A 26518-nucleotide genomic window follows, 5' to 3' on the forward strand; every position below is an offset into this window, starting at 1 on the left:
AAAAGCCATGCTGGGATGGTGGTGGTGGTGGCGGCAACAGCGGAGGTGCCCTGGCTCTGCAGGGAGAGCTGGACCAGGGCATCATGAGGCTGGGAGGCGCATGAGCGAGAGCAGAACAGCCACTCGTGCAACCCCCCTCTCCAGCCGTGCAGAGCGCCATTCACTGGCATTTCAAAGGTGCCAAACCGTGGCAGCCGGGGCAATGGCGAACAGGCGCTCACATGGCTTGGCGATACCCCTAGGTCAGTGAATGGTGCTGTGCCCGGCTGGAAAGGGGGTTTGCCGGGTAGCTGCTTGTGAGCACGGTCACTTCATGGCTGTTGTGTTGCACTGCTGCGACAGCGCAACACAGCCATTCACCCATGAGGCTGTGCCCGTCTTTAGGAGCCCGCTCGCAAGAGAGCAGCTGCCCGGAAACCCCTCTCTTCAGCTGGGTGCAGTGCTGCTCACCAACCTAGCAGTATCCTGAAGGTGCCAAGCAACACAATTGCTTTTGCCTCCCCCCCCTCCGGTTCCTGCGGCTTGGCACCTTCAAGACACTGCTAGGTTGGTGAGTGGCGCTCTGCCTGGCTGGAGGTGGGGGGTTGTCCAGGGGGCTTATTTACGGGGAAGGGCTTATATTTTTGCCCACCAGAAAAATGTGGCATGGCCTTATTATCAGGACATGTCATATTATCGTGGAAACACGATAGTCAGTACCCAGTTTACAAAGAAAATACTGATCCAGCGTAATTCACTATTTTCAATTTCTAAAACTGCCTATGGCAGGGGTGTCAAACTCGATTTCATTGAGGGCTGCATTAGAGTTGTGTTTGACCTCCGGGGGCCGAGGTGGCCAGATCAACATCACTTGTGTCAGGGAAACCTGTGGTGGCCAAGTGCTAAGGCAGGACTTCCTTCAGACCCTCCATTCCTCTCATAATAATTTTCCTTCCTTCCTTCCTTCCTTCCTTCCTTCCTTCCTTCCTTCCTTCCTTCCTTCCTTCCTTCCTTCCTTCCTTCCTACCTACCTACCTACCTACCTACCTACCTACCTACCTACCTACACCCCACCCCAAGAGCTCCATTTTCACCAACAGGCACAGCGGCCCAGAACTTTGCTTCTTTCACGGTGACCCCGCAGGTCAGATCTAAGAACCCATGGGCCAGATCTGGACCCCGGGCCTTGAGTTTGACACCGCTGAATTAGATGATGAATGAAATACTATTTCTTAATAGCTAGAGACTACTCAGTTAAAAGATGTTTGCAATAGCTTTTGTAGAAGATATTGTGAACAGCTGGATAAGTCAGCATCACATCCTATTTAATATCCTTGATTAATTATCCTCTTTCAGGTTATCACAAGAAGATCAGCATTAAGTTTCTCTCAACATCTGTCATAATGTCTAGACAAATTTTAGAAGATTGTGATCTAAGTTTTGAAGTATTCTCTTACAACAGTTCCTGAATAAATTTGCCAGTTTGCCATGTCTGCACAGTAATCAACCTGCCATTTGGACTGGCATGTTTGCTTTTTCCATGTTTCTTTGACCCCCTTGCCATTCTTCTGAAGCTATTTTCGCAAATATGCTCAAACGAATGACCTTGGAACAATAATGCTCTACAACAGAGCGATAAAGAATTAAGCTATTATGAACTCTGGTAAAGGTAGAGTGTATTCTTAATAATCCCTTTCAGCTGAGTTGCCTTGCTACAAGGAGAAAGGGCAGTTGTCAGGCAGCAAGTAATTTGAAAGTCATAAGCATACCTAGGACAAATTAAGGAAAAGGGGGAGGGGAATCAGAAGCATAGCAGATTAAACTAAAATTAATTAAATTTAAATGATATTGCCAGGCATTACAAACTCTCTGGATTCTGTTTACTGAAAATTCAAAAATTCAAGGACAATTCATGTATTAGAATCTATCTGGATTATATCCATTCAGTTTAGTTGCCATAACATGTGAAGGTAAAGTTCTCAGTGCAATGAAACAAAATAAAAACAAAACTATTCTAATTTTCTTTAGTTTAATATGAAGATAGTATTTTCATATCTTTTATTGTGTAGTAGGCAAGAATAGACCAGCATAGATACAAAAGCAATTATTGACTCAAAACTAGAACTGTGGAACAACAGGCAAATCCCTGTAATTTATACTCTGGGCCCACAGGGCCTTCACCAATCACAATACATCAGTGGTGGGTTTCAGATCCCGTTGCAACCAATACGGTTGCAACGGAGCCTGGCGTCCTCCACATGAACGCATGCAGTGTGCACGCAACTGCACACAGTGCGTGCATGCGTCACCCTCCAGCGACGCCTCTGCGATGCTCCATCTGCTCGGCAGAGAGTCGCGCAGGCGCCGAAGAGTTTAAAGACAGGTAAGGACGACAGATGGGTGGGTGGGCCCTCCAGAGCACCGTACCGAAACGGTACCCATACGACCATACTGGAGCATACCGCCTGCAACCCACCACTGCAGTACATGAAAAACCCTGCCCAAATATGAATGTTCTAAGTTTTCCTCCAAAACAGTTGCAGTTAACAACTAGGGTCATCTAAAGGTTACTTTCACTTTAGCAGGGCTTAACACAACTCTTATCTATCTATCTATCTATCTATCTATCTATCTATCTATCTATCTATCTATCATCTATCTATCTATCTATCTATCTATCTATCTATCTATCTATATATCTATCTATTCAATACATAAATCAGTCTCTCTCTTTTTCAGGGCTATAGCCCTGATTAAGGTGTCATGGTCTGTATAAGTAGCTCAGAATTTAATTCCTGTATATAGCTCAAGAAGAAGGCAACGGCATTTAATTTTTTCTTACAAAAAGATATGGAAATATTAGATGTTGATAAAGAATATTTATACCTTAGGTTTGAAAAGAGATATCTTTGATGCTCTCAAAACTTGGTTGTTTTCTTGCAGACATTCATTACTCAAACTAGATAGCATCATTGCTGCTCTGCATCATCAGCGCATTGATAATATTGCCTATTTTGGATAATGAAATGTCTGCAAAAAAACACTCAAGGCTCAGAGAGCACCAAGGGCTGCTCATATTGGGTACTCTTTATTTTCTTGTATGCATGTATGAATAGTTCCCACCTCACTTTCAATTCTATATTGGCTACGTTCTTCTTAGTCTTTCCAGAAAGCTGATGATAGCAGTCAAATCTGTGTGAGAATTCTAGCATTGTTCCAATTTTAAATTTTACTGAACAGATGATCCACCTGTATTATATACAGTGCGTTAATCATCCTGAAGACAATGACGGCAGAATAGTTCACTAAATCCTGATAGACAATTCTGATTAATTCCATATATTTATGTAGATTTATTTTGCCTTTGTCTTGGCTGGAAATTTAATTCTTAATGTTTTTTTCAAGATTTCAACTAGATGTAGTGGGTTTTATTATTCGGTAAGCTATTTCTGTTTGATTAGAAAACAATCAAGGTTTGAGGTGAGCCAAGGTTCAGAAGGTGATTTAAGCCTGATCCAGTCATGGATTTGTACCACAAAATGTATATAATTATGGTGTCATAATTGCACACATCTGAATGTCTGCTTTTCCCATTGCTACTTTGTTAGTGTAAGTAGAACACAACAGCTGAAAAGCTAAAGAGGAAGGAAACTCCTAACTTCCACAGGAATGTAGTTTTCCAAGCCCTTGTATCTTCACAGTTCAGCTATCTCTACATTCTCTAGAGTCAGCACAGAATGACAATTTAGGAGACACATTGAGGTCCTTGTAAAAGCAGGAACAGCAATCACTCTTATCTTCATCTTACACCTATTTGCAGATCCAGCACTACTAGCCCATTTATTTCCTGTGAGAAGCCAAATTACTGGTATAGAAGTCATTATAATTTATAATGAAAAACATTTTAAAAATCTATTTGGATTTTATCCATTCAGCTTGGTTCCAAAAATGGCTGAGGAAAAAGTTCTCAGGACAATGAAACAAAATAAAAGAAAAACAAAACTATTCTGATTTCCTGACTTGAGTTTAATATGAAAATTGCCTTTTCATATCTTTTTCTCTGTGTGTGTGTCTTGGTGTGTGTGTGTGTGTGTGTGTGTGTGTCTGTTTAAATTAAAAGGCCACAGCCCTGATAAAGGTTTCAAGTTCTGTATAAGTTGCATTGTTTATATCAAAATGTAATTCTTGTATACAGCTCAAAAGGAAAGCAGCATTTTTTTTCTAATTAAAAGATATGGAAATACTGGGTACTTACTGAAAGAGAATATTTGTACCCTAGGGTTAAAAAGAGGTGTCCTTGGTGATGTCTGAATTTAGTTGTTTTCTTGCAGATGTTTAATTATCCAAACTAAATAACATCAGTAGAAACAGAACAGTGGATGGGTATCAAAAATAGGAGCTGTTTTAAAAAGTTGCCCTCCTGTCTTCATACTACTGAAATTTCCACTTATGCTTTCCAAGACTGGAAGCTTCAGAAGAGAAAGGATTTCATGGACTTCAAAGCAAGAGATGCAAAGAATTAAATACTCCCTTTGTGCAATATGATCTTCCAGTTCCAAGAAGTCGCTTGGCCTAGGAGTCAAAACTGTGGGAATTGAAGCATCCTCTTTAGTGATCACTGGGCAGTAACAAGTGATGGGTACTGTGGCATGCAATCTGAATGGCAACTGTAGGCTGACACTGATCACCATAATATCCTTCCCATTTTTGGCCATACAACAGTCAACTTAGAAATCCCTAATGTTAAAGCCAAGTTTTATTATTTCTTTTAGCAACAAATTAGTGCTGTCTGAAAGAGCTCATCCCCAACCGTTCCCAGTTTTATGTGATTATTCACATCAAAAGTAAAGGAAAAGGGTAAAGATTAGATAGTGTTTTATAGATCTTAGATTTTATCTAAGAATTTGAAAAGAGTCGAAAAGAAAAAAGAGTTCTAATATAGACACAGACCAGTGCATGAGAAATTAACATCAGTAGCTGTGACTTGTATATGTGTATGCGTGTGTGAGTTTGCACGCACATGCAAAAGCTATTTTTAATATCTACATGTAGTCCTCGACTTACAACTCTTCATTTAGTGACAGTTCAAAGTTACAAGGGCATTGAAAAAAGCGACTTACGACCATTGCAACATTCCCATGGTCATGTGATCAAAATTGAGATACTTGGCAACTGACTCATTTTTATATGGATTGCAGCATCCCAGAGTTGTGTGGTTCCCTTTTTGTGACCTTCTGACAAGCAAAGTCAATGGGGAAAGCCGGATTCGCTTAACAACTTTGTCACTAACTTAATTGCTGCAGTGATTCACTTAGCGACTGTGTCTAGAAAGGTTGTAAAAATAGGGGAAAATTCACTTAACAAATGTCTCACTTAGCAAGAGAAATTTTGGGCTCAGGTGTGGTCGTACCCTGAGGACTAACTGTACTGAACCTACCTTGGGATTTTAACTAATTTTATTAGCAGCTCAGCACACTCTTTCATAGTAAAGCAGGGGTGTCCAAACTTGGGAACTTTAAGACTTGTGGACTTCAACTCCCAGAATTCCCCAGCCAGCATGGCTGGCTGGGGAATTCTGGGAGTTGAAGTCCACAAGTCTTAAAGTTCTCAAGTTTGGACACCCCTGTAGTAAAGCAACATAGCGTAGCAGTAGATGAATTGGGTAGCTGGGGAGATTCTGGATATATAAACATTTTTTTTAAATTCTGTTAATCGTTGGAAGATATTAATCTGGGTAGTGCAACCATTTTCCCTTTAAAGATAATTAAGGGTGAAGAGGTTATAGGCTGGCATGTTGAGGATTGCTCTTTGTGTATGGGTGTAGGTACATATATAACTGAGGGGTCCTTGGTACCTGAGCTTGCTTGTTTCCTTGCAAACATTTCATTACTCAAACTAGGTAACATCATCAGTGCTCAATAGTACCTAGTTAGGGTATTCACATGTTTGCAAGAAAACAAGCAAGGTCAGAAAGCACCAAGGACCCCTCATTTCAACCTTGAGCTACAAATATTCACCTTTATTTTTCCTGCCTACCAAAGGCAGGAAAAATTATTCTGGAAAAGAGACATTGGATATGTAACATAAGGAAGGAGGGATCATTCTGCTTATTTGCAAGATCCCTGTTAAGATCACAGCCTGAGCAACCAACTCTTAGTTACTTCTTATAGAAATACTTTGCAGTATTTGGCTGGTTGGTTTATTTATACCGTATCAGCCTAGCCTGCTCTGATTTAAAAATATTCTTTGGAATGGTCAGAAAGATTTGTTTGATAGTAACCGTACTAAAGTTGAAGAAATAACCTTGCCAGCTGCAGTTCAGGAACTTGTATCCTAGAGGCTTAATTTGGGGTTCTGACTGTGCATTTATGTAGTAACTCTGTAGATATAGGCACACCGGAAACAGGATGTGTCTGTTTTTCAGGATTAATTAATTCCAGAGATTCCTACCCTGTTTCTCTGAATATAAGACCTCCCCCAGATAATAAGCCCAATCAGGCTTTTGAGCGCATGCACTAAAATAAGCCCTCCCCCCAAGAATAAGCCCTCCCTGAAAATATTGCAACACAGCAGCAGCCACAAGGTGACTATGCTCGCCGCCTCCTGCCCCTCAAAAATAATAAGGCCTCCCCGAAAATAAGGCCAAGCGCTTATGTTGGGGGTCAAAAGAAAATAAGACCCTGTCTTATTTTCAGGGAAACATGGTAGAAGGGACTCTGAACCCCCCAAAATGACATCTGTAAGCAGCTTTGGGGAATTCATCACAATTCCCTCCACAGGAGAGTTGCAACCCATGGAGGTGTAGAGAGGCATCAGGTAGCAGAAAAAATCAGGACTGTTAAAAAACCCTGCATTTCAGTTCAAACTGTACATATAACAGGCAGACCTCGACTTAAAATAGTTCATTTAGTGAACTTTCAAAGTTACAACAGCACAGAAAAAATTTAACGACAATTTCTCACATTTACAACCGTTGCAGTCACGTGATCAGAATTTGGATGCTTGACAGCTGACTCATATTTATAATGGTTGCAGTGTACTGGGGAAACCAGATTCAGTTAAGTGTTACTCACTTAACATCTGAAGTGATTCACATAACAACTGTGGCAAGCAAGGAACAATAGAATATGGGAAAGATCTTGCAAAATTAGGCCTGGAGACACTACCTAGGAAATGGCCGGATAAGACCCAGCATAGATTGTAACTAGATAGCGATTAGAGCAAGAGTTTCAAAAGAGACCCTCTCTAATTTCTTTGTCTGTAAAGGAGATGGGGAGGAAATTGTACTTTCAAACTTATAGAGTTCTGTTAAGGTAGCTTTACAATAAAATAGAATTAGCTCATCAGGTTGTGTTTCTTGTCTGAACTAGTAAAGTTGACAATAGCTCTATTAAAATGAAAGAAAATCCAAGTAGCAAATTTGATGCGGTTAATATGAAAAGCTCAAAGGCACATACCATTCTTTACCTTGGCAAAATGAAATTCTACGTCTTTAAATATATAATTGAAATTTTGACTTTTATGAAAGTTGGAGAAGACTGGCCACTTGTGAACTTGCATTTCTGGATATTTTTCAAAATTGTTGTTGTTTTCTCTGTAATAAACAGATCATATGCCATTTTGGAGCCAATTTGGTTCCTTAAGGCAGAGATAACCCAGCCAAAATCACTCCTAAGGAGCAGGCAACTTTTACTAATATAAATAGGCTGGCAATTTGGATTATACACCTTGAGGTTAATAGTATAATGCAGAACTATTAACTGGGTGGCTGTAAATAAAAGCATTTAATTTAGCTTCATTGCTTTTGCAGGAAATAGTATACATACATTTGTATCACACTTCAATCAGAGGTGGTATTCAGTCGGTTCAGACCGGTTTAGGCGGACCGGTAGCAGAGATCGCAAGTGGCCCTGCCCACCTGCCCCGGTGCTGTGCTGTCCTATTTAGCCATGTTTTTTTAGGCTGGAGCTGGACGCATATGTGGAAGGCATGAGAGAGAGAGCAAACTGTATGCGCAGAAGGCCAGGTGCATGCACAGACGGCACATGAAGCGAGTATGCACGCGCCGGGCGAACTGGTAGTAAAAATAAGTGAAACCCACCACTGACTACAGTATTCTCTTTTGAGATGGACAACACAATACAAAGTGCAGATATGAAGTAATGGCTAATACATTGAAGAAATGAAAGACAAGGAGTAAGGGAAAAGAAATAACAGTGAAATCTAGATTATAGCAGCTGCATTTGCTATGCCCTTCATGTCTTTCCAACCGTTTGACATTATGAGTTTTTTACCTTTCTGTTGATTGTTAGATCAATCAAAGGTAGGTTAGATAAACATCCTTACTAGGAAAATGTAGAGACCCTGGATCACTTATCAGTACAGGTAGTCCTTGACTTAGAACCATTCATATGATGATTGAGGTTACAACGGCATTGAAAAAAGTGATGTATGACTCTTTGTCACATTTACGACCATTGCGGAATCCCCGTGGTCATGTGATCAAAATTCAGACACACATGGTTGCAGTGTCCCAGGCTTATGTGATCAACTTTTGAGACCTTCTGACAAGGAAAGTCAATGGGGAAGCCAGATTCACTTTACCACCATGTTACTAACTTGATTCACTCAATCACTGTGGCAAGAAAGGTGGTAACATGGGGCAGGACTCAATTTTTGCTTAGCAACAGCAATTTTGAGCTCAAATGTGGTCGTATGTTGAGGATTACCTGTAGATAGGTGTCCTAAATATGATATGTGTTGGGTTTAATTTCCTTGATGCTTCAGTGTTATGTACTTACAGATGTGATCCGAAGTATTGGAACCCTTCCATGTTTTCTTAAAGAATCCCAATGTGTCATGAAATAAGTTGGACATGTCCCAAGTACATGACTTCCACCATTCTTTATTCCACAATCCATAGAGCAGATATTTGCTTTTGATGTATCACTTAACATATTCTTATTAAACTTGATTGCTGCTCTTTTATGTATATCATCTTAAACAAACGTTAAGCTGTGTTACATGCGATCTCTTCTCTACGTACTCTGAAAGTAGAGCAATAACAGAGGTGTAAAATGTTTCCTTTTAAAACTTCAGCATAATAGGGTAGTCTTTAGATTTAGGAATTTTAAAACACATAATCAGTTATTTTAAAATACAAGATAGCTTCATTTAAATTACTTCAAAAAGATAAAAGGGGCTGAGAACAATATCTAAATTATATTTGGGGGCTAATTTATCTAAAGATAATTATCATCTGTTCTTTGTAGTTGCTGAATTATAACCTTTTTTTTGTGGCTGGGAATGTGGTTTTCAAACTCTTAAAACTTACCATCTGGGTTACTCAGCTACATGCAGATCGTTTATTTTTGCAGAAAGTTTGTATACATGAATGTGTGCAAAGACCTCTGTGATGTCTGTTAACTTGGTCAAAGACCATTGATTGGTTTGAAAGGATATTGAAAACTCTTTAGAGACGGATGTTCTCACAATTATTAAAGCCAGCTCAAGATGAAAAAATAAATAAATTACGTTAGCAGGATTTAGCTTTCATGATTCATGACAGATTATTCAGTTTGCAGAGATGATAATTTTAAAGGTACAACTCCATTCAGATAAGCAAGAAGGTTACAAAAACTTAGAAAGAGTGAAATAGCAATAGCTACAGCACTTATATACTGCTTCATAGTGCAGCCCTCTCTAAGCAGTTTATAGAATCAGCATATTGCCCCCAACAATCTGGGTCCTCATTTTACCAACTTCAGAAGGAGGGAAGTCTGAGTCAACCTTGAGCCTGTGGGGAAATCAAACTTCTGGCAGTGGGTAGAGTTAGCCTGCAATACTGCATTTTAACCACTGCATAACCATGGTTCCCTAATAAGCTCTGACTCATTGTACCCCCTCCTATGAAGAGTTATCATAGGACAGAGGTGTCCAAACTTGGGAACTTTAAGACTTGTGGACTTCAACTCCCAGAATTCCCCAGCCAGCTGGCTGGGGAATTCTGGGAGTTGAAGTCCACAAGTCTTAAAGTTCCCAAGTTTGGACACCCCTGTCATAGGATGTAGTTTTGCTCACTTTATTATAAAATCCTGAATTGTATACTTTCCACGCTTGCCAATCGATCAATCCTACTTTTAGTGTGATTCTCTGCCTCATTTAAAGATAACTGTGAGTTGGCTGAAGTAATTTGTGAAAAGCAAATATGTACAGGAAATAGTTTAGTTTCTGATTTTTTTTTAAATTTTTAGCTTTTTCTTCTACTGATATTTTTCTTTTTTAGAACAAAACCCCCGCTTATTGACAACATCGACATTTCTGCAGAATAAAATTGCATCTTTTTTAAAATTTACATCTAGCTTAACACTTAGAGGAGAAGCTACAAGGACCAAGTGGCTTCAGTTATAGAACACTCCAATTCCTAATATGGTTTATTTGTTTTGGTGAAGCACGTGTATTGCTGAAATGCAAATTATAAAGAAGTGTGCTAACACAAATACGGTCCATTTGTTTGATTGGTTTCGCTTGCTCTGTGTTGCATGAATCCAACTATGAAAAGTTATAACCCATGTGGTTGACTTTAACATGTGGTATATACTCTACTCAACAATTCGTAGCTTAACAAACCAAGTCTAAGCAAGATAAGTGAATATAATTGTTAAAACTTCCTTCTGAACAAATCTGTTTATGATTGCATGGTTAACGATGCACACTTTGTAGTAAAAGCACGCAAAGCACTCTCTGACCTTTCAAGCATATTTCACATTAGTACAAGTATCTTAAGAACTTTTCATGTGTTTTAAGTCCGCAGACATTGCAGATAGTCCTTGGTTTACCAACCATAATTTCAGTGACCATTTGAAATGATGACGGTGCTTCAAATAAGATCTTGTGGCTGTTACAGTGATCATGATTTAGATCAGGGGTGTCAAACTCATGATGACACGTCACGTGATGTATCGCAACCCCCAACCCCCTTTGTTAAATGGGGAGTGGGCGTGGCCAGCACAGATCGCATCCGGTCTGTGGGCCGCAAACTCAACACCCCTGATTTAGATGCTTGGCAACCAATAGGCATGTAGAATCTTGTGGTCATGTGATCGCCATTTGCAACATTCACAGCCATTTTCCAACAAGCAAATTCGATGGGGAAGCTAGCAGAAAGTTGCAAGTCACGTGATACTGCATTTAATGACTATGCTACTTAATAGTAGGGTTGCCGGCTTCTGTTGTGGATGGTAAGTGAGGATTACTAGTGATCAGATTTAAAGACTTCATTGCCAGCCCAGAAATGTAAGACAATATATTGCTGGACTATAGTAGTTTGCCACAGTCAGAAAACTGCTTTCAGCTTCAAAGAATGCTCATCTTCCACTTCTGTTCCTAAAATTACTTTCTAAGCCAACATCATGAAAACCCCTTTGATCATGAAAATGCTTCCAAAACACTGACTTTGTTTAACTACTTCACTAAAACGCAGACAAAATTTATAGGGAGCTTCATCAAAAAGAGCCCAGGAAACATTACAACTCAGCCCTTTGCATGCTTCTGCTCTCTCGCTACAGCTGCAGAAAAAAAAAACAATGCTTGAGAAAATACTGTTTCTTTTTTATGCTTTGGGGCTAAAACTACTTGTTAAATTCTGCCCTTTCAAAACATTAATGTTCCTTTTAATGCATGTTTATTATTAACTGTGGAATTTGTTTTTGAGTGTTGCCAAAAGATATCATGGAAGGGGAAAACATTATTTTGGTGGGGAGAAGAATTATTATGTTTTTAATGCAATTCTGTATATTAATTTAAGGTAGCTTATTCTGAGAATCAGGTTTTTGGCCCTGATCATGCTCATGTTCCAGAGTATAAAACTTTTCCATTACAAAAAAAAAAAAAAAAAGAGAGAATAAGTACAATATGGGGTGGTTATTTTCACTCTCTTAAGTTTTAGTTTATGAATCTGAAATATTATAAACTGGACTAATACAGAATTGCATTATTTTGTTTGCCCAGAAAAGAATGAGATTCTGTTGTTCTTTTTTTCCTCCTCTCTAATGATAGTTTGAAAAAGTCTGATGGCAAAATTTCAAAGGGAATATGCATTGCATTTTTAAGGAAACAGTATCCATTGTGATAAGATTTGTGCTCGTTAGGAATTTTGCTTTTCTCTCTTACTTTCATGATGCACAAGTGAACAACAGGAGCAAGCAAACTCTCTTCATACATGAGAGGTAGGGAGAACAGGCAACTGCCTTTTCTTCGTTGCTAGTTCACATAACAATGGACCACGATTTTGCTATTCGGCCTAAACAAGATCTAGGTCAGAACTTACTCTTTTTGTCTCTAGATCTTGAATTACATTATTTTAAATAACTGAAATGAAACTGAAATGCTACCGAGCTGTGGTGGCAAAGTGGTTAGAATGCAATATTACAGACTAATTCAGCCCACTGCCAGCAGTTCGATTGTGACAGCTCAAGGTTGACTCAGCCTTCCATCTTTCCAAGGTGGGTACAACCAGATGGTTGGGGGGGAATATGCTGACTCTGTAAACTGCTTAGAGAGGGCTGTCAAGCATGACGGAATGGTATATAAGTCCAAATGCTATTGCTGTTGTGTTTCTTCTCTAGCATTTCAGTTTAATTTCAATTTTGGGACATTGTGGCTTGAAAGGCTAAAAATCACCCAATGCTACAACTGCAGCAAATTAATTATTGCAACCTTTTAACCTACTTTGGATTGCAGGACCCCATGTCCTTGGAGTGCCTTATTATCATTACTGCTAACATTATTTTGATTTTTTATCCCACTTTATCTCTAGGAGCTCAAGCAGGGGTGAAATGCTACCGGTTTGGACTGGTCCGCCCGAACTGGTAGTAAAAGTGCTACTGGTTAGCCCGAACCGGAAGTTTAAAAAAATGAAACCGGTTCAGGCGAACCGGTTTTTCTGACGATCAGCTGTGATGCGTGATTTATATCAGCTAGAAAGCAGGATTTCCTGTTTTCTAGCTAATCCAAATCAAGTGCCACAGCGGAGTCTCCCCCCTCACTGTTCGCTTACCTTTGCAGGCGCGCCCGGTAGCAGGCTCCGCCCACTCACCCAGTCGTCATCGCACCATTTTTGATGCTTTGCGCATGCATGGGAGGTCCTGTGCATGCACAGAGGTGGGCGCGCGCACTCACATTGTTACCGAACCGGTAGCAAAGGTAAGTGGATTTCACCCCTGAGCTCAAGGTGAAATCTCATGGGCATCTTAGCATCAATTGATGCTGGACCTTCCCAATTCCAGACAAACATCTTAAATCTTGGCTTTTTAATAATGGCAAACGTATAAATTGTTGAATAAGCCATAATAGCCTAGTTCAGAAAAATACTAAAGCATAAATCATACTTTACAAACAACAATGGTTAAGTTCATATATCACACAAGCCAACGCCAAACAAACACAAAATCCCCCAATCTATAAACTGCTGTAATCCAATGTATTAAAAATGCAACAATTTTAATTATCAATTGTCTCACAATTGATAAAACATTCTACTTAAATTCCTAAATTTATGAGCCTCGGTTGCATAGTGGTTAAAGTGCAGTACTGCAAGCTACTTCTGCTGAATGCCGACTATCTGCAATTTGGCAGTTCAAATCTCACCAGGCTCAAGGTTGACTCAGCCTTCCATCCTTCCAAGGTTGGTAAAATGAGGACCCAGATTATTGGGGGCAATATGCTGACTCTGTAAAACCGCTTAGAGAGGGCTGGAAAGCACTATGAAGCAGTATATAAGTCTAGGTGCTATTGCTATTGTTAAATGAATGGCTGTGTTAATCTTCTACAGCAGAAACTGTCAAGGGTTTTATGGCATCTTAGTAGTCACTAAGTTTGTTGTCTTGAGCTTTTGTGCACTTGTAGCCTCTAAGATGCCCAAAGGTTCTTTATTATTTTTGCTAAATTTATAAGTGATGTCAATTGGGCCAAAAATGGATGCTATAGTTGGATAGAAAAGGACACTGTTTCTTTAAAAGAAAAAAAATATTCTGAATATTTCAATTGCATTCGAACTGGGATTTTGGAATAAACTGTTTTACCACAATGTATTGTGTGGTGAGATTAGGAAGCCTATTTCACTACCTTTGGAGTTTAATAGGTCAAAAAGGAGCCGCATGACACAATGTCTTTTTGTTAATTTTATACAGAATGTATCTCATTGCAAACCCTCATAGCAAGTTAATGACATATAAGGCATTCTTTTTTTACATGTGTCCCAGTTTGTTTATTATTATTTTTTTGGGTTCCAGAAAAAAAAAAAGAATGCTCAGTGTGTGTTAAGTCTGCAGGAATGTAGCAAGTTGATAAAATCCCATCCAAGTTCACCCTCCTTTCAGGAATATTTTTTTAAAAAACAGCTTGAATTGCTTTTTATGGAAATTTGTTTTGCAGCTTTCTACATCTTAAGGCAGAGAATAGCCAGGATAAGGTGCCAACCCAAAGGTTAGCTGAACATATTTCTTAAAATAATTTTTGGCACAATGGTGTTTTGGAGCTGTAACTGATAATTTGGGGAAATAACATTCTACGTAAACTTAGAAGAAATGTGTATTTGTTTTATTTATTATTTTAAGGCAACGAAACACTTTTTTGAAGCATTCCCATACAGTGGAGGATACCCTAACTAATATGAATCAATTGTGGCATCATTTTCAGTTTTATAGATAAGATATTAGGAAAGTCTGTTCTACGTTGTTTTTCAATTTACAATGTTAAACAATGCTATACTGTAACATGGTCCTTTATTTCAATGTTGTTGCATGCAAATGTCTATATGAATCACTGTCAGAAATAGTGACCAAGCTAGCAATGTTCTATATGCTTACCTGGGAATACCATGAAACTTCCTTATGAACAAATCTTGTTAGGATTGCATTGCACCTCTATGTATGTTTCCTTAGAAATATTTCTGATTGTATCTAGCCTGGTCCTATCTAGGCGTCCAAAATCCAGAAGAAAACATAGCATATGTGGTGTCCTATTGGATTGTACTGTTGGCCCATCTAGTACAGCAGATTCTTCCAACACTCGCCAACCAACTACATGGGAAAGCCCACTATCTGTCCACAATTGGCCTCCAGTGGTGGTCACACTGCCATCAAGCTAATAGCTATTAACCGCATGATATCTGCAACTGCCCAGCAAAATTCAATAGCTGTGCTCAACCAGTGGCTTTCCAGATCTGTTAGGATTGAATTTCTAGGAGTTGCAGTCCCAACACATCTAGAAAGAGCCCAAGTGACAAAGCCCAGTGCCCATAAAATTAATCTAGCTGCCCAGTGCCTTGATTTATGTAATACAGGCATATAACTCAAGACAAGACCCTCTGCTGTGGAATCTGAAATATATTTACTAATTCAATTAGAACTAATTGACAAGGATTCAGAATATTTCTAATCACAATAGCTCTTTAAAAGTTCCTAAGCAAATACCTATCTACCTCACTAAAGATTTACTTCTCAACAAGTTTGCTTCACATTAAGGTGTCCAACAGATTTGATATCAGGGTTATATTCCTCTGAAAGATTCTTTACACTATTCTTTTTATACATCCAAGTGAATCTTGGAATTTGGCTTACAAGCATATAATTATGTATAGAATAGGGTTGCTACCACCAAGGGTGCCATATGGACTGAATGTAGGAGAAGAATACCCAGTATTTTCTGGGGAATGAGACTTCCTATGACTGGAATCAGTCCTTCCACTCATCTAGGATGCTGCTATAATAATCATTCTTTTAAAAAATTACATTGACATTTAGTAAAGAAGTTGAGATGAGGATTCTATGCAGGGATAATGTTGTTCCTTTATGGACTATGTTCATAATTTTGAGATTTTTCCCAATCTTCTAATTGCTGCAGAAGATAAAGCAAGGAATCCTAGAATGGACTTCAGCCCAGGGTTTATTTGGGCTGAAGTCCATGCCCAGATATTTCAAGAGAAAATTAAGTTTTAAGTTATCTGGATATTTCCAATTCTCGGGCCAAAATTATGGGTGGCTTTGTTTCCAAATCAGTGTCAACCTCCCTTGTGGCAACTTGTTTGCCTGCAATAGTATTTGAGAATCTGCTTCAGACATTACTGTCTGAATAATTTCACTGAACTTTCTGGAGACATTCCAATATTATGTTCTACACTAAGGAATGTTCGCCATATATTATCTTGATTTACAGTATAGATGTACTATTACATGAAAAATCCAAGTAGCTTAACTTCTGGGCATTGGAGTTATTTTTGTTCATGAGTGCAATGAAATAACACTTTCAAAATGTAAAGCAGTACATTATTTGCTGGGATTGGTTCATACAGAACTCTAATCTAAAGTGGCAGTGATTTAACCAGTTGAAAATCTCTCTGGAATTCTAATGCCTGCTATATTTAAAATAGACAGAACATTATTTTCCCTGCATTTGGCACTGTCATTCCAAGATGATAGAAGAAAAGATTGCATATGGAACTGCTCAAAGATTAAAAACCACCTGCCTACAGTAAAGATTTCTGAAAGCATATTAACAAACTGTAAATATGCACTTTCAACCATTGGGATAATAAACTTATCTGGAATAAAGAATATCCTTTATAAAGTCATACATTCCATTTAAAATTTAATCAGTAAAACAAATTATTATTCGTTATATTGGTATTTCTTGTCAGCAAGCGAAGATTATCAGGTAGCTCCATAATCATCTTTAAAGCGCTCCATGGCACAGGACCTAGCTACTTGCGGGATCGCATCCTGCCCCATATATCCCTGCGACCGATTCGCTCTCACAGAGAGGGACTCCTCAGGGTGCCGTCCACTAGGCAGTGCCAGCGGGTGACGCCCAGGAGCAGAGCCTTCTCTGTGATGGGCCCGACCCTCTGGAATGACCTCCCCCCCGATATTAGAATCACCACTGATCTCCGCTCCTTCCGTAAGAAACTCAAGACCCACCTGTTCAACTTAGCTGGCCTGGCCTAACTGTAGTTTTGTGTCCCTCTAGCCTGTTTTTTAAAGTTTTAGGGGTAGGTTTTTTAGGTTGTTTTAATCTTTAACTATACTGTACAGCCTATTATTTAATCTGTTTTTATGGGTTTCTAAAAATATTTAATTTTTGTATATTGTTTTTACTGTGGTCTGTACACCGCCCCGAGTCCCTTTGGGGAGAGGGGGCGGTCTATAAATTAAATTAAATTAAATTAAATTAAATTAATAATTTTAGAAAAACCATTCAGTTTTCAGAGGTCAGTCCTTGCTTTAAGTTGATCCCACACTAGGTCCTTTAATCTGGAGGTATGGTTCTTCATACCCTGTTTCCCCAAAGATAAGACCTCCCCGGATAATAAGCCCAATCGGGCTTTTAAGCGCACGTGCTAAATAAAATAAGCTGTCCCCCCAAAATAAGAATATTGCAACGTAGCAGCAGCCATAAGGTGACCACACTTGCCGCCTCCTGGACCTCAAAAATAATAAGACCTTCCCCGAAAATAAGGCCAAGTGCTTATTTTGGGAGGGGGAGTCAAAAGAAAATAAGACCCCATCTTATTTTTGGGGAAACATGGTACAGTCATATTCACAGAGTATTTAAATAAGGTCATTGTCAATCCACAGTATTCTAATTTTTCTATGTTGTTTGTATCATATATATAGGGATGTTTTTGACAGAATTTACCACCTTGTAAAATGTGAACCTAACAAAGTGTTGTTGAAGGATAAACTTACCTTGCATTTAATTAAAAGCAATCTCCTTGCAGTTTCTGTTTATTCACCATGACAGAAGGATTAGTTATGCACTAAAGGCTGCAACCTTCTAGTAATTTTCCTGGGAGCAGCCCCTGTCCCTCCACACACCCACCCACTCAACCCAAGGAGTCTTAATTCTGACACCCTTGATTAGCAACTTGCATTTGTTACAATTTTTTTATTTCTTTACATGACAAAATATAGCTAAGATTTCGTATTTAAATACATATACCAAATAAAGATTGTGGCAAAAAGATAACATTTTTTTTGGCAAGAGACCAGTTTTGTTTATGATTGTTTGTTTTATAAATAACTCAGCTTTATTTATTTTTTCTTTGGGAAAATGTGTCTAGAGGTGGAGTTTTGTAGTAGAAACATACAGTATCGAAATGCAGTACTACTACATTATTCTAACTCTAATAAAGGATACTATTTAATATATTTTTTACAGTTAGTGAAGACCTTGCTGTTCTTTTTTTAACTTCTCAAAACAAACTTTAAAACAACAACAATAAAAGCAGGTAACAAAATACAACAGCTACAAAGATCATGAAAATTTATTTAATATCTTTAATCATGTGTGCATTTTAATTTGAGAGAAGAATAATAGCCTTCTTTTTGGGTATTCACAGCTGTTTGTCAACCTGGATGTAAGCATGGAGAATGTATTGGCCCAAACAAATGCAAATGTCATCCAGGATACACTGGGAAAATATGCAACCAAGGTAAGGAAAAAAGAGAAAGAAGAACAAATAAAACTCAAATTTCTATATAAAACTTCACTTAATTGCTTTGTTTTCATTGTAGCAACCAAGGTAACGAAACCAAAAAAGAGAAAGAAAAACAAATAAAACTCAAATTTCTTTATAAAACTTCAGTTTATTGCTTTGTTTTCATTGTAGCTAACAGCTATTGCCTGATCCTTATCAGAATTATATAGGAAAAGTAATTTATACAGCAGAGGGACTGCTTCGTTCATTCTCTAGGACAGGAGTGTTAAACTCAAGGCCTGGGGGCCAGATCCGGCCTGCAGGGTGCTTAGATCTGGCCCGCGGGACCACCCTGGAAACAGTGGAGAACCAGCCCATGGTGCCTCTACTAGCGAAAACAGAGCTTGGGAGGGCTGCAGACGGCCCTCCCAAGCTCCGTTTTCACTGGCAGAGGGTTGCAGGAGGCCGTCGCAGCTGAAAACGGAGCTTGAGAGACCAATTTCACTGGTAAAGTGCTCGGGCCACCACAGGCACCAACACGAGGGACTCAGGAGGCAGAGAATAGGTGGGAGCGGGGCAAGTCAGAGGTGGTATTTACCAGTTCTCTGAACTACTCAAAATTCCACTACCGGTTCTCCAGAACTGGTCAGAACCTGCTGAATACCACCTCTGGTGCTCCAGTAGTAGAAGATGTGCTCTCACAGAGAGGGACTCCTCTGGGTGCCGTCCACTAAGCAATGCCAGCGGGCGGCGCCAAGGAGTAGGGCCTTCTCTGTGATGGGCCCAACCCTCTGGAATGACCTCCCCTCCGATATTAGAATCACCACTGACCTCCGCTCCTTCCGCAAGAAACTCAAGACCCACCTGTTCCAATTAGCTGGCCTGGCCCAATCATAGTTTTAATCTTCAATCCTCCTGGCCGGTATTTTAAATTCCTGGGGTAGATTTTTAAGTTGTTTTAATTTTTACTATTATTTACAGATTTTTATTTAATTTGTTTTTACGGGGTTCTGATGTCTTTCTATGTATATGGTATTTTAACCTTTGTCTGTACACCGCCCCGAGTCCCTCCGGGGAGAGGAAGTGGTTTATAAATTTAATAAATAAATAAATAAATAAATAAATCATCTGTTCAAATAATTTCTGACTTCGGATTTACAAGAAGATTCACTTTCTCAAGGTTTGTATAGCAGCGACTTCTCTATATCTCAGTTTAACGTTCAGCTTTTTCAGGCAAATGCTGCAAATCCAGCATTTATTCAGCAAATTCAGCTTGTCTCTTCCCCTGAATCTAAACTGCTGCTGCTCCTCTTTTAAAGAGAACGGAGATAGTTGAATGTCACGTGCAAAAACGGTATTTCCTCTAATAAAGTGCCATGTTGTGTTGCTGAGTTTCAGTCATTTGACTTCTCTTATGCCTTCTCCTCCATTGTGAAGCTGCACACCTGTTTGCAACCTCTCCACACTGGTCCAGTGAACCATCTTTTTTCACCACTGCGGAAGATCATGCCACACATTTGCCTTGGAGGGGTGAGGACAATCCTTTTATTTCAGGTGGTCCACCTGCACGGCTTCAATACCAACGGAAACCTCTTTTGCAAACAGGCTGAAAGGATAACAAACCACTGGCTGCCACGAGGAAGCCTGCAATCTAGGCAGCATGCAATTAGACTGAGCATTGGCACTTCCTTAAGACGGTTACCCTATCTTCCAAACAATTCTCTTCCACAACAACTTTCTTCCTGATGTATGCTACTTTTTCTACACTCTTTTTTTTAATTGATAACATGCTGCTTGCTTCTATAAGGTTAAGTAAGCGTTCTAATTGTAGTAATTGTTAATGTCCTTCTTCCAGGAACAGTCGTGCTAGTATTAGCATGTAAAATGCATGCACGGTATAGTATGAGCAATGGCAATGATAATATAACTTACAGGCAATCCTGAAGCTTTATAGGCTAACTGTAAACATCTCTTGTCGCATTTAAGAAAAAAGGCTTATGATTTGCAGAAAATCCAGGATTTGATGCTCCACCTAGAGATTGAGAAGAACATAAGTAGAAAGTGCTGTATCTGGATAATGTCAGACCTAGCAAATATCAAGAGATAAGAAAGACAACTATTGTATCTAAGATGCTGCAGAATAGGAAAATTTGAGCTGGAAGAATGGATAGATCTGATCTTTGATATATTTGATTAAGAGGTACAGCAGACTTCCTAGCCCTTTGCAATATATTATTCAAGAAGATAATTAGATTTTTCCCAGAAGTCTGCTAACTGTGACAACTAGCAGGTCCTTGGTGCATTTCTTCAGATAGCCCAATGTGATGGGACAATAGTAATTGGAAGCTGAATGCTTATAGGCCTGAAGTTCTATACATTTGTTGGGATTATACTTCTAGAAATCCCATCCAGCAGGGATTCCTGGAGTCACATCATATCTTGAGAATAGCAAGTTCATTTAAAATAATGCTGCATGTTTGATAGAGTTTATTCAGAAAATATAACTTTTGCAACAGGGAAACTATCAGACAATGTGGCTTGTTAAGTGTTATTATACTAACTGGAACTATCACTCACAAGATTCAGGTTATAACCCATGTAAGCTATTAATTATGAATAATTAACCTGGGATCAATATTTTACCATATCTTCCGGTCCAGGAAATTGTCCTTAAGGTTCTTTAAACATTTATATTGTTACCTGCTGAACTGAGGGTAAGTAGCCCCTTTGTTTTCTGCTGGTGCACTTGCAGTCTGTAATTATCAGTGGGACAATGGACCCTACAGTTAGAGCTCTTTGATGGCTGGGAAGATGGCTGTCTTGTCCCCAGCTGAACTTTTGTTTGGAGCATGTAGCAGGCAAGAACAAAGAGAAGTTGAAAAGAATTTAAATTTTGCTGACTTGTCATGTCCTTCCATACCTCTGTGGATGGATTTCAGCATGGATGAGGTTTCCAAGCCTCAAATTCAAATTCAAATTTTTAATTTGTTAGCCGCTCCCTCTCCGCAAGGGACTCGGGGCGGCGTACAATAAAAATATACATACATACATATAGACATACAGATCCACAAGCCTGATCCTGGAAGCACAGTTTCACTTCATCTAGTAAAGTGATGGCGAACCGGCACTGACTGCCAAAAAGCTCACATGGAAACGTCGTGCATGCTACTCCAGAAAAACTGAGCTTCCAGATTCTAGCATTCATGCACACCAGACAATCAGCTGGCTTGTGCACATGCGCAAGCTGATTTTCGGCATTTCCATGCGCATGAAGGGATCACACTCTGGAAAAGCTGAACTTTTAGGTTCTAGCATACATGCACACCCAAAAATCTGCTGACTGGTGCACATGCACACACTGGTTTTTGACTCTGCTGCATGTGAGATGGACAGCTGATTGTCATGCATGCATGCGTGCCAGAAACCCGGAAGACAAATAGGCAAAGCCAGGTGTGCCGGGCGACATGGCTTCATGTGTCACTTTGAGCACGCATTCCATAGGGTCGCCATCACGGATCCAGCAGTTAAAAGTGATTAAAAGTTTTGATTTTATGAAATCTGAAAAGCAGATTTATATTTCATTGTTAGAAGCAAGTGTTATATTTCATTGTTAGGGGGCAACTGTTAAGTCTTCATTATATATTTTAGCTCGAAATTGCTCTGCAATGATAGCACACATAAGCCCTTTGCTTTCTAAGAAAAGCAATAACCATTCCTCCTCCTATAATGCAGTAGCTAAGCTTGGCAGCCTGCGCTTTTGAGACTGGCTTTTTTGAAAGGGCTGCTTCAACACCTAGCTTTCTCTATACGCTCTTCAATATATAGTTGTACTGATGACAATATTCCCATGTTACTATTTTAGTGGTACCCTGTTTGTGTGTATCCGTAGCCCCTGGTTATGAAGAAAAATCTCAGCCACCAACAAAACCAAATCTTGCTAAAGCATTTCTTATTAAATTGTTTTCAAAGTGCAAAGAAACAGTAGACTGAAGTGGATTTTTTTTTAAAAAAAGGTTTTGATAATTAATGTTTTTGTAACTTTTTGTTATATTCAACCCACCTTGCTAGATTTACCCTTTTTAAGTTCATAGAGTATTCTAAGGAAGATGTTTAGGGGACACATTTTCTGATCTTTTTGAAAAACGCAACATGTATGGTGGTTTATTAAAGTAGTTACACTTTTTTGACTAAACTAAGTAGTGACATGTTTAGCTCTAACTCAGTGATGGCAAACCTTTTCGGCACGGAGTGCCCAAACTGGAAACCGCACGCATGTACACCGGAGCACCAGAAACTCAAAGACTAGCTGGCTAGCAAGCACATGTCTATTTTTGGGCTGTTTTCAGGCTTTTTTCCAGGCCGTTTCCCTGGCCATTTTGAGGCTGTTTTTTGGACCAAAACCAGCCCGAAAATGGCCTGGAAAACAGCCAAGAAAATGGCTTGAAAAATGACCTGTTTTTTGGGCGTTTTTCAGGCCATTTTCCGGCACCCACGAAAGCCAGCTGGCCAGCACGCATGTGTGCACCAGAAAGCAGAAGAGCAGCTGGCGACGGTGCATACACCCACAGAGAGGGCTCAGTGTGCCACCTCTGGCATGTGTGCCATAGGTTTGCCATCACATCTCTAACTAGTCCTTCCCTTTATATAATTTCCACTATACTGGTATAGCATCACTGGCTAAAACAGTGAGCTAAAACTGGAAACTTTGGGGAGAAGAATACGTAACGGTACCATAAAAATGGTTAATCTTGCCCTAATCATTCTTATTTCAATCTTAGGCAAGCCTTGGAATTGAAGAAGAATGTGATGTATCTTACAGCTTTGTGCCTGAATAGATGAAAAACAAACAAACCAGGGTTATATGATGTAGATAACTACAACTACTGTAGATTGAAAATGATTTAAAATTAGTTCTGAGAGTGGCAGGGTTGTATCTGAAATGCTGCACTGGATTGTGTTTCTAAAATGTCAATTCAGTATATTTGTAAGGCACGTGGAGATGTGTGCATTCCTGTTGCTTTGTCTGCATAGTTCATGTAAATGATCAAAGGTGCTGAGGTCACTGAAAAAACACAACTCAAGAGTAAAGGTTGCCCTGTGGTTATTGTATAAAACCCTTTGTGACCTTATGCCTGCCTTAATGGCCTTAAATTATATTCTGAATGCACAAAATAAGTTTGTGGCTCATTTATAGACAATTGTTTCTACTTGAGAAATCCCTACCAAAGGTTAGGTTTTTTTATATGTGATTGAAATTTACAGTGGAGCCTTTAATATTTGTTTTATTATATACCATGTTACTGATAAAAATATTGCTGTATATATTCAATCTTAGAAATCTGTTATGGAATACAAACAGAAAGGTGGATTTCTGTTCTGTTTGTAACCCAATCTAAAGTTGAGTTTAAAAAAAAGGATGTTTTTTCTTTAATGAAAAGTGTAAAAGTTTCAATAAGCTATTACATTTTTCCTACAATATATTGTGTATATTTTTATCTATTCACTAAGTTTGGGTTTATGTTGTCCAGTAATGATTGGATTCCCCATGACAACCACTTAACCAAAGTGAAGGTTTTTTTTTTAAAAAAGAACATACTACATCAGTTTAACTAAACATACTCATCAAAATCTAAATGTATTCTTGGTTCTAAGAATAAGTAACAGAACTGCCATAAAAGACATTTTATTAGCATTTGTTATTGAGAATATTGCACAAAGGCAACAAGCTTAAAACTATTCACAGCCTTAATTCAGATGGTGTTATGCTAAACTACAACGTGGCTTGTGTGGATGTATGCATGCATGCATGTATGTACATGTATGTATGTATTTATTTATTCATCACATTTTTGCCCATCTCCTTTAAAGAGGGACTCTGGGCGGTCTACAATAAAACATCAAAATATGAAAACAGTATATAAAAATTCAAATTAGAATTTTAGTGTATTATACAAGCCAACATTTACTGCTTAACTTCCTGTACAAGCTAGCCCACTGTGGTCCATTCAACAAATTATAGGTATATTTTTAAAAAAAAAAAAACCAAAAAGCTGACAGCTAAATATATAAAGCAGGCTTATTTTTCTAAAAGAACAGACTTTGAAATTCCTGAAACTTCAAAATGCTAGCATTTAATGTTTGCTTTGTTTTTATTTCATCCTCCTCACCCTCCCTATATCTGATTTAGATCTCAATGAATGTGGCTTGAAACCGAGGCCTTGCAAACATCGATGTATGAATACTTACGGAAGCTACAAATGTTACTGTCTGAATGGGTACATGCTTATGCCTGACGGATCATGTTCTAGTAGGTGAAGTTCTCATTGTTTCAATTTTTTTTAAAAAAAAAACAGTAGAATTCCTTGGAAGCAGGAGTTAATTTGCCTTAAGCAAAGGACTCTTATTAAATGAGACCATAAAACAAAACAAAAAGAAGGAATAACATTCCATTTGTTTTATTTTCACAGGATACAAAAGTCATTTTTGATGTGACTCACAACTGTCATATTTGGAAGGCAATAACATAGCAGGAATTAATGGTGTTTGTTAAGTTGCAGTATTGCTGTCAGAATTCAATGGTCAGGTCTTGACAGTAATTGATTAATCTTCTTGCACAGATTGGCTTCTTAGCTTATCTTGGCAGTAGATTCACATCTCCCCTAGTTATAAATATTTGTTGCAGACGGTAATGAAACCATACAAAGTAGTTAATCATTGTTGGTCAGACTATGCAAATTATGCATATACATTCAATAAAATAAAATTATTTCTTCTTCCTGCCCAACCCAAGAATTAACAGGCTCTTAAAGTAGTGCTTAGTAGCCTTGAAGCCAAGGAATTGTATTGTATGACTGTCATATTAGGCAAGAAAACCACTAACTACTCTCTACCCTCAAGTCTATCCTCTATCTCTGACTTCTCCACCACCACCTCATGACTCACAAAATAACTTGCCCTGTCCCTCTTTCTCTCTGTGAAGGATTATCCCCTTCTTCCATCTCTATTTTTCTTCATTAGGAACTCCCTCCCCCCTACACACATTTCAGTAATTTGACTTTCAGTCTCAGGTGAAACATTCCCTGTATTTCTCTCAGCAGTTATTTCTCTTTTGCTGCTGCTTCTCAATCTTCATTCATCCTGATCAGGTTTAAAAACTTTAAAGCTCAACCAGTCAGGCAATTTTGACTTGAGAGGATATCAGAAACAAAACTACCAAAAGGCCTGGTTTCTACTTTCTGCCAAGAATGTTCTGTGTCCTTGTAGCCTTTCCAAATATTCAGGCTTGCCCCACCTGTGCTGAGTGTTTGAAATAACACACTACTCTAATTCTTCCTTTCTCCCACCAAGAAAGGATGGGTGGGATAGAGATGTGCAAGTGGCAATGAGAATGTTTGAGAATCCACAAAGTAATGGAAAACAGAATGCATTTTCAGAGTGATTGGAAGCAGTGAAAGATGAATACGGTGATGCCTTGTTACTCAACTGCTTTGAAACTCATCAAATTTGGTACTCAATGCATTATGATGCGAAAATTTTTGTCCTGGTATATTTTCCCCAACAATTTGGATCCTCATTTTACCGTTTTCGAAAGGATGGAAGACTGAGTCAACCTTGAGCTATTCAGGATCAAACTCCTGGAAGTGGGAATGCAGAGTTAGCCTGCAATATGGCATTCTAACCACTGCGGTACTACAGGTCTTAATAGTAGAAAGGAAGTTCCACCTTTCTATTATTAAAATAAATTTGACTACTATATTTTAGTACATCGGGAATGAGAGAAATAACAGAGTTTTCTCTGCAATCAAGAAGGAAAGTTCTCAACAAGCTAAGCACAACAATGTTTCCATTGGCTTTTTCTGTTGCTAAAGTGCATGGCAATTTAAAAATAACAGCATGGAACATTTTGAAGCATTTGATTAGCATATTAATTTCTCCACAGATGCTCTCACATGTTCAATGGCAAACTGTCAGTATGGCTGTGATGTGGTTAAGGGGGAAATACATTGTCGCTGTCCTTCACCAGGGTTACAGCTAGCACCAGATGGCAGAACATGCATTGGTGAG

The 26518-nt window shown here is 38.8% G+C and overlaps 1 protein-coding gene across 4 annotated transcripts in view; it reads left to right on the forward strand.

Moving 5' to 3' along the window:
- The window catches only part of NPNT (nephronectin), a 68489-nt gene that overhangs the window by 18227 nt on the left and 23744 nt on the right, over positions 1-26518 (forward strand). Inside the window, exons 3-7 of one of the 4 annotated variants that reach the window (XM_081959936.1) lie at positions 14413-14463; positions 18377-18469; positions 19892-19984; positions 24642-24761; positions 26394-26513. In XM_081959936.1, coding sequence (XP_081816062.1) covers positions 14413-14463; positions 18377-18469; positions 19892-19984; positions 24642-24761; positions 26394-26513 — 477 coding nt within the window. The remainder of the gene's footprint in view (positions 1-14412; positions 14464-18376; positions 18470-19891; positions 19985-24641; positions 24762-26393; positions 26514-26518) is intronic. The other 3 variants (XM_081959937.1, XM_081959938.1, XM_081959939.1) reach the window with 3 other exon arrangements.

The sequence above is a fragment of the Natrix helvetica genome, assembly GCF_964273705.1.
Source record: "Natrix helvetica genome assembly, chromosome: 7".
In the NCBI taxonomy this organism is placed as follows: domain Eukaryota; kingdom Metazoa; phylum Chordata; class Lepidosauria; order Squamata; family Natricidae; genus Natrix; species Natrix helvetica.